General features: G+C 52.1%; 2 protein-coding genes across 2 annotated transcripts in view; both read right to left on the bottom strand.

Annotated features, from left to right (window-relative positions):
- Window positions 1-8,932, bottom strand: part of LOC310670494 (uncharacterized protein) — a 72,668-nt gene continuing 63,736 nt past the window's right edge. Inside the window, exons 2-4 of the mRNA XM_083425939.1 lie at window positions 2,591-3,413; window positions 1,569-1,698; window positions 1-1,288 (exon numbers count right to left, since the gene is read on the bottom strand). Of these exons, the coding sequence (XP_083282065.1) occupies window positions 57-1,288; window positions 1,569-1,698; window positions 2,591-2,806 (1,578 nt within the window). The 5' untranslated portion in view covers window positions 2,807-3,413 and the 3' untranslated portion in view covers window positions 1-56. The remainder of the gene's footprint in view (window positions 1,289-1,568; window positions 1,699-2,590; window positions 3,414-8,932) is intronic.
- LOC310672916 (uncharacterized protein) lies at window positions 4,300-6,966 on the bottom strand (the record flags this gene model as incomplete). The annotated part of the gene is made up of 2 exons (XM_083430600.1): window positions 6,747-6,966; window positions 4,300-5,265 (listed from the first exon to the last, which is right to left on the bottom strand). The coding sequence occupies exon 2, from the start codon at window positions 5,140-5,142 to the stop codon at window positions 4,300-4,302; it is 843 nt and encodes a 280-aa protein (XP_083286726.1). The 5' UTR covers window positions 5,143-5,265; window positions 6,747-6,966.

Raw genomic sequence — 8,932 nt, 5'->3', positions numbered from 1 at the left:
TAAAACTCAGGACCTTATTTTATTTTCCAACCGGGGAGGTAGTTCTCCCCACCCTCTTAGCCAATCTCCCCTTCCTCTTTCAAATGGCTTCTCGCGTGTACGAGGAGATTTGGCTTCTGAGTGAAGCCCTTTCCGCACTCCAGGCACTTGTATGGCTTCACCCCAGTGTGGGTTCTCTCGTGTTTGAGAAGGTTGGAGCGATGGCTGAAGTTCTTCTCGCAGACCGAGCAGTGAAACGGTTTCTCCCTCGTGTGCGTCCTGTGGTGAACGACAAAGGCCGACTTGTCCCGGAAGCTTTTGGGACAGTCCGGGCACTGGAAGGGTTTTTCTCCCGTGTGGATCTTCTCGTGCTGAACCAGGCCGGCGTTCTGAGAGAAGCATTTCCCACACTCGGCACACTTGTACGGCTTCTCGCCCGTGTGAGCTCGCTTGTGTTTCATGAGGGACGACCCGTCACCAAAACTCTTCCCGCACTCTCCACACTTGTAGGGCTTCTCTCCCGTGTGGATCCTTTCGTGCGCGAGGAGGTTGGTGCGATGACGGAAGTTCTTCCCGCACCCAGAGCAAGGGTACGGTTTCTCCTCGGTGTGGATCCGTCTGTGCACGAGGAAAGCGGATTTGTTCCTGAAGCTTTTGGCGCAGTCGGGGCACTGGTGTGGCTTCTCGCCCGTGTGGATTCTCTGATGTCGAATAAGATCAAATCTCTGCCTGAAACTTTTCCCGCAGTCTTGGCAGCGATAGGGCTTCTCTCCCGTGTGGATCCTCTGGTGAGACACAAGCCCAGTGCGCCTACTAAAGCTCTGTCCACAGTCCAGGCAAGCAAAGGGCTTCTCTTGCGTGTGGGTTCTCTCATGTGCCGTAAGATGCGATCGCTGGTTGAAGTTTTTCCCGCAGTCCGGGCAGTTGAAGGGCTTCTCCCCGGTGTGGATTCTCTGATGTGCAACTAGGACATTCCTCCTGCAGAAGCTCTTCCCACAGTCGGAGCAGATGTAGGGTTTCTCTCCTGAGTGCATTCTCTGGTGTTCGGTGAGCTCCGCCTTGCAGCGAAAGGACTTTCCGCACTCAGCGCATGTCTCACCCTTGAGGAACCTTTGCTGGACTGGCATGGCAGGGAGCTGGAAAGGAATGGATTTGCCTTCTTCATTATGGGGGTGAGTTTCCTGCTGGTTTTCGGATGCTGCTCCCCAGTCGGCATATCGTGATACAGTCCGTTCTGCTCTCTCTGGCAGCATCCAATGTGGTTCAGCGTCTTCAGAATTGACTGGCACAATCTTCTTCTCCTCACCATCTGTTGGGGGGGGGGAAGGGATCCTTAGAAAGAGAGATTTTCCTTCCCCAAGGAAAAAGGAGGGCCTGGATAACAACCAACTAAGGGGTTTGGGGCCCAGTTATTTGAAGGAACCCACACAAGCCCTAAGAGTGGCTTCAGAGATCCTGATTGCTAGTGCACCTCTAAGGTCAGTTAGATTGGTGGGCACTAGATCTCCGGCCAGAGCCTTTATTGTGATGGCCCCTCACTTCCATAACTTGCTCCACAAGAGAACTCCCCCCTGCCAAAGACTCCTTACCCAGCCAAGGGGCATCAGCAGCTGTATCCTCCTGCTTGACCACTCTGATGAGCGACCACTCGCCGGAGTCTGACAGAGCCCTGTCGGCCTCAGGGGAATCATCCGCTTTCTCCTTGAAGGGCCAGAGGACCTGAAACAGCAGAAAGAACAAGACAAAGAAATGGGTGCGAATCGCCTGAGATTCAGGGGTGGGGGACCTCTGGAGCTTCTCCAGACGCTACAGGACTCTAATTCCCACCAGCCCCCAGCCAGCATGGCCAAGGGTCAGGGGAGTGGGAGTCCAGCAACATCTGGAGGGCCAAAGACTCCCTGCCTTTGACTGAGTCAGGCCATTGGCCCATCTTTCACAGTATTGCCTACACTGACTGGCAGCAGCTCTCCAGACTCTCAAGGAGACCTTCTTCAGGCAAAGCTGTCCTCTGTGCTGTCTTTGAAGGGGGATGCATTAAACCAGCTGGTGCAGAATGTGGCAGCCCATCTCAAGACAGGGACTGGAGCACAGGAAACCATCCACAAAGCCTCTCTCTTCTCTCTCAAGATGCCAGATACAGAGCCCTGAAGGGTCAGAGACCACACTGAGTGCCTGTTCACAGCAGCGGAAGCTGGTCCATTAGGGCAGAGAGTGCGCTGCCCACCATCCTTAGTCTTCCCCCAGCAAGTGGCGTTCTAAGGTACACTGCCTCAGAACCTGGAGGTTCTACTTTGCCAGTGAAGCCAACCCCTGCTGATTCGGCCAGATCCCATCTTCGAACCATCTAGGGCAGGCATAGGCAAACTCGGCCCTCCAGATGTTTTTGGCCTTCAACTCCCATGATCCCCAGCTGGCAGGACCAGTGGTCAGGGATGATGGGAATTGTAGTCCCAAGACATCTGGAGGGCCGAGTTTGCCTATGCCTGATCTAAGGGAGCAGTCAGTCCAATGCACATTTACAGGCAGCAAAAACTGCCCCAATGGCTAGTCCTCTCGGCTCCTTGCCACTGTTCCTTTTGTTCTTCCCAGGACTGCTCTCCTGCCCTCTCACCTGTTGTATTTCGTGCTCGTTCTCTTGCTGCCTCTCCAGGAAATCCTCCGCCAGGCCGACTGCCTGACCGCAAGTCTCCGGCCCGCCTTCCCGGACCCAGTTCTGCATCTCCGGGGGCAGGACAGCCAGGAACTGCTCCAGGGTCACCAGCTCCAGGATCTGCTCCTTGGTGCGCCTCTCCGGCTGCAGCCACCGATGGCAGAGCCTCCACAGCATCCCACAGAGATCTCGCGGCCCCTCGGCCTCCTGGTAGAGGAACTGCCTGAAGCACAGGCGCTCCACCTCCTGGCTGGGAGCCTCCTTCTTCACTTCCCCACGACCCAGGGCCAAAACGCTGTGGATGGGCTGGGGGACGTCTCCTCCAGGGCCAGGCAGGTGGCGGATCACCCTGCCTCGCCCAATGTCTGGTCAGCCCTCAAAGGAAGCCTGAGCGTCCCTTGGCCCGTTGCTGGCCAGCTGCAGGTTTCCCGGCTCAGGCTGCGGAGACCGCACAGCCTTCAGGATCCCCTGAGACTGAGCTCCCCAGCACTCCTCCGGAGGCCCTTCCTCGGGTTCCTGCTTAATGTGCTCTGTTATGGTCCCTTCCCACAATTCCTTGAGGCTCCCTGCAGCCTCCTCTGGTTCAGACTCCTGGGCCTCCGTCTTCACTGTGTCCTCCAGCAGGGCATCTCGGGGGACAGCCCAGACAGCGGCATTCCTGCGTTCGGACGCCATCACCCCTCTTAACTCCGGGGCTTGGCAGGGGTCACTCACACACTGCTATCCCATGTTTCTCAGTGATGTCAGCTGCCAGGTCCAGGGTTGTTTATAAGGCCCGGTGCCTCTGCAAGGAAAGAGAATCAGTGGGAGCTGCAGCAAAAAGTTGCATCGTGGAACACTCCTGTCCAGGATACTCCATTCCATTCTCTGCCCCCGTGTTTTCCACCCCACCCATCAGCAGTCAGTATTCCGTGCATACTGAGCATGCTCAGTCCTCTGGGAACTGTAGCTGTGAGGGGAATAGGGAGGTCTCCTAACAATCTCAGCACCCTTAACAAACTACAGTTCCCAGGATTCTTTGGGGGAAGCCATGACAGTTTAAAGTGGAATTACTTTGTGCTAAATGCATAGTGCAGATGGCACCCTGATTACAGCCCTTTCACACAAGAGTCCAGTCCTGGTTTCCCACTGTGCTTTCTCACATTCAGAAGCTGTTTCATTTCTGCAGGGTGGGCGAAGGAGTTGTTGCTGCTATTTCTAATCAACAGGCAATCAAGGAGCCTTAGAGACACTTGGTGATCTACAGTGGTACCTCGGGTTACAGACGCTTCAGGTTAAAGACTCCGCAAACCCAGAAATAGTGCCTTGGGTTAAAAACTTTGCTTCAGGATGAGAACAGAAATTGCACAGCGGCGGCAGCGGGAGGCCCCGTTAGCTAAAGTGGTGCTTCAGGTTAAGAACAGTTTCAGGTTAAGAACAGACCTCCAGAACGAATTAAGTTCTTAACCCGAGGTACCACTGTACAGTTGTACCTCGGAAGTCAAATGGAATCCGTTCCGGAAGTCCGTTTGACTTCCAAAACATTCATAAACCAAGGCGAAGCTCCTGCAGCCAATCGGAAGCCGCGTAAGCTGCATTGGACATTTGGGTTCCAATGAACGTTTGCAAACCGGAACACTCACGTCTGGGTGTGCGGCATGCGGGAGCCAAAATGTTCGAGTCGCAAGGCATTACTCAACCAAGCTACGACTGTATATAAACTCATTTATTTTTGTTAACCCAAAAATGACCTGGCTGAAACCACCTGGCTCCTCTTCCCATCTCTCCTCCGCTCGGGATTGCTGCAGCAGGAAGTCCTCAGCCAGGGCCACTGCTTGCGCGCAGGACTCGGGGCTCCCCTCCCTGACCCAGGCCTGGACCTCCAGAGGCAGGACGGTCAGAAACTGCTCCAACACCAGCAGCTCCAGGATCTGCTCCTTGGTGTGCCTCTCCGGCTGCAGCCACTGTCGGCAAAGGTCCCGGAGGCGGCTGCAAACCTCGCGGGGCCCCTCGGCCGCCCGGTAGCAAAACTGCCGGAAGTGCTGGCGGACACTCTCCGCATCCAGGTCCTCTTCCTTTACCGTCCTAGGAACGAGGACCTCGCCTTCGGCCCCCGAGCTCTTATGGGCTTCACCGCTGGGCCGGAGTGGAGCCCCTTCCGGCCTCCTCAGCTGCAGGCCTCTCTCCGACGCTCCCTCAAAGGGAGGCAGATCGGCCTGAGAAATATCCCTCAGGGCAGGTCCCGGCTGGGAGACCTTTCCTCGTTCCAAGTGCGGGGACTGGACCGCCTTCAAAAACCGCTGCCACTGAGTCTCCCAGCATCCTTGCGCTGCCCCCTCAGGCTCCCCTTTGACATGGCCCAGTGTGGCACCTTCCCAGAATCCCTTGGCACTCTCAGGCTGGGCGGCACGAGGCTCTTTCCCTGTGCCGCTCCCTGGCTCGGTATCCACTGGGTCCTGCTTCTCAGTCTTCACACCCAACTTTCCGATAGTCTCCGCACCAAAATCGGACGCATTGCCATGATCTGCCGCCATTTTGGTTCCGGGGCCAAGGCTGGCCTGAATTGGGGTGTGTGAAATGAGCCTCCCACCAAATCGCGTGCGGAAATAACAGGCCCTCCAGAGTTCACACCTGGATTCTAGGTTGGGATCCTTTGCCTGAGGAAAAAAGAAAGAACGAAAGAACATTTCTGAATCAGAGGGGATAAGCAGGACCTGCAACAGAATTTTGTAGCGCCGACTGGGAACTGAGAACATGAGTTTCCTTCTCCCAGGGTGCAAAGAGTGCTGCCAATTGATGCTGATTATCGCCTTTTCTTTAGATCTGTTATTTGCTTGTTGTCTGGAGGTCTCCAAGTGACTTGAAAAACACAAATAAATGTATGTTACTAGCCCAGAGGTGGAAAGAAGTCCCTACCAGAGAAAAATGGCAGATTAAACTGATGGAGTATTCCGAAATAGCAAAAATGACCGGAAGAATTAAAAACCAGGAGGAGCAAAATTTTAATAAAGAATGAGGGAAATATATAATTTACTTTAAAAATCAATGTAAACAATGAAAATTATTAGTAGGAATGGAATGGAACTTGTAGTTTAACGTCGAACTATGGTTGTAATGGAGATTTAATAGATTTGGATTAATAGAGAAGATTAAATTTCAAAATCTGAAAAATTAAATATATTTGGGGAAAAAGGAAAAACACATAAATGTATTATCCTTTCAAAACCAAACCAAACCGCTCCTCACCCCCTGGACTGACACTGTTTTACTTTCTCGGTATGGCTTCAATCGGCATGTTTTGTTAAATTCCATGTCCCCATAAAATAACTTGCTATTTGTTTGCAATTAGAGGCAGCCCCGAAATTTATTATTTTTACAAAAATGAAACAAATGCCCAGTAGCACCATTTGTGCTCCGAAGTCCACCACACGAGTTGTCTTCCTGCATCAATCAATCAATCAATATTTACTGATTATTTTTTCCAGTTAAAGCTTTCTGCTGATTTGATTCCCAGATGCTACATGCCGCCTTGGAATGTTTTGAGGAAAGTGTGGTTTAGGAATTCATAAATCACTGCCCAGAGATGGGGAAAAGTATCAGTACCAGCCAAGTAGCTAATTAAATTAACGGATTATGCCAAAATGGCAAGGTTAACGGGTGCAATAAGAAACCGAGAAGAATTTTTTAAAATTAAAAATCGGGGAGAATTTGTCTGAAAAACTCATTTATGCAAATGAGCTCATTAGTAGGATTAACGTAAAACAAGCAGTTAGATGTATTATTCAGAGAAACTAAAGAATAACTTAAAGATGGAGTAATGTGGAAAACGCAGTATGAAAATCAAAACTAAAAAGGAGCCACAAAACGGGGGGAGGGAAGTCAAATATCTGTGTAGTAGAAATGTGTGGGATTTGTATTTTTGTAATTTGCTTGTCTGCATAGCTTTGGGGGGAAAACCCCATACGTTTCTACCACACGTATATTTGACTCTCCCTCCCCCTTTTGTGGCTTCTTTTTATTTCTATAGATCTAGATCTAGAAATTCGTAAATCACATCCTCCTTTCCCTTTCCCTCCTCCTGTTTTTTGGCACTGCACGCAGCCCCACCTCCCAGCCCCTTGCAAGCGAGTCGACTCACCTGATCCCTCAAATCCCAGGAGATCCTCCCGCTTTCCGGAGATGCAATATATACAGCATATCTGGAAAAGCTACTTCGGGTCTCCCCTCTCCCACCAGGCTTCCCCCGGGAGAAGGCGGAGCAGGAAGTGACTCCGCACAGGCGCAACCCGTTTGCCAGGAAGTCTGTCCTGAGGATCGAGCCCCTTCGGCGTCGCCCCTTTGGAGGTTGCAACCTGCACAAAACTGGGGTGGATCCCAGAATCACCTCCGCCCCCGACCCTGGGAGAAACAAAGGCCCGCGAGGCGGGGTGGGGGAAAGGGAGGAAATTCCTGGGAAAAGAAAGGGGGGGCTGGAAACGCGTGTCTTCCAAGGCTTGGATTGGAAACGCGTGTCTTTCCCCCACCCCCCATATATTTTTGTTTTCTTGCTGCTGGACTCCAACTCCCATCAGTCCCGGCTTACCATGGCCAGTGCTGAGGGATGACGGGACTTGTAGTCCTAAAACAGCGGCAATGTTGCTCAGGTTCCAATTCCAAGAATTGGAAGTGTTGCAGGAATTTATGTATAGGTTGGGGGGGGGGGGTTGCCCCTCCAGCAGATATCATGCACATGCAGCCCACTAGCAAAATCAGCACAATCGCTTTTGTGACTTGTTTTTTGTCCCCACAAAACACCTCATCATATCTATTCAAAGGGCCTCTGCTGCACAATACCAAAGGTAAGAATTCACTGATAAATGTACTGGCTCACAGGGAAAAATTTCAGAAATTCATATAGACATGGGTGCTCAGCTACTCAGCAGCCCCTCTGCTTGAGTGATAATCCCTGGCCTCCTGATACCTGAGTGCCAGACAGGTAGCCCTTCCAGAAATAACCAACTCAGATGAAGACAAAAGGGTGTGATTAACTTGGCTGGGAAACAGGGAAATGCAAATATCTCTCTTGTTACATTTGATGGGTGTTTGGTGGAGGGCAAGGAGAACCATGGGGCAGGGTCCAGGATGCTCAGATTACTGCCACCAGACCTCCCCTTTCATGATGTAACCAGGATGTATTAGTAATGTAGTTTGGGGGGGGTGTAACATGGGGATTAGCAGCTAATAAAAGTTTGGAGGCTCTTTTGTGGGGCTTCCATCTTGTTCCACCTTGTGGCAGGTGGGAGTCCTGTCACAACAGTCTTCAATAAAGACCAAGCCTACTGGCTGCTGTTTTGCTCTGGTATTCCTGGCTGGTGTCCTTGTTTTTTGTCCAAGGGAGCCCTCCGATTTCTCTGTGAACAGAAGAGACCCCCGAGGGTCATCTAGTCCAACCCCCTGAAATGCAGGAAGTTCAACTAAAGCTTACTGAACTGAATGAGTAGCTCAGTTGATAGAGCGTGAGACTCTTAATCACAGGGTTGTGGGTTCGAGTCCCGTGTTGGGCAAGAAGATTCCTGCATTGCAGGGGGTTGAGCTAGATGACCCTTGGGGTCCCTTCCAGATCTACAATTCTGTGAGCCACCCAAGAACTCCATTAACCTCCACCCGCAGAACTACAGTTCCCAGGGTCCCGGGGAGAAAGAGTGGGACTTCTGCTTTGCCCCAAAGGACCCTCTTGCTGCCGCCCCCTCCTCATGTTGCAAAACTGCCACCTGGATGGCTTTAAAAGTGAATTAGGCAAATTCATGGGGGCTACCAATGGCTACTGGCCATGATGGCTGTGCTCTGCCTCTGCGGTTGGAGGCAGAGATGCTTCTGAATGCCCTGAATCCAGGTTGCTGGGATCTGCAGGAGGGGCTCTTGCGCTTCGATCGCAGCTGCAGACTTCCCGTTGGGCATCTGCTTGGCTGCAGTGAGAACAGGATGCCACAAGGTGTGACTGGAAAGTTGGGTCACAGAAATCAAACACCACTTTTCTGGGCACAGCCCAGGAGGAAGGAGCGGAACCACTTCATAACAGTGCCCCCAGCTCCCAGCCCCACCAGACGGTCCAGAAGGATGTTATGGTCGATGGTATCAAAGGCCGCTGAGAGATCCAGCAGAACTAGGAAACAGCTCTCACCTTTGTCCCTAGCCCGCCGGAGATCATCAACCAGCGCGACCAAGGCAGTTTCAGTCCCATGATGAGACCTGAATCCCGACTGGAAGGGATCCAAATGGTCCGCTTCTTCCAAGCGTGCCTGGAGTTGTTCAGCAACCACTCGCTCAATCACCTTGCCCAAGAAT

Source organism: Podarcis tiliguerta (assembly GCF_965153285.1).
Source record: "Podarcis tiliguerta genome assembly, chromosome: 2".
Classification (NCBI taxonomy): domain Eukaryota; kingdom Metazoa; phylum Chordata; class Lepidosauria; order Squamata; family Lacertidae; genus Podarcis; species Podarcis tiliguerta.
This window is presented reverse-complemented; position numbering and strand designations above follow the sequence as displayed.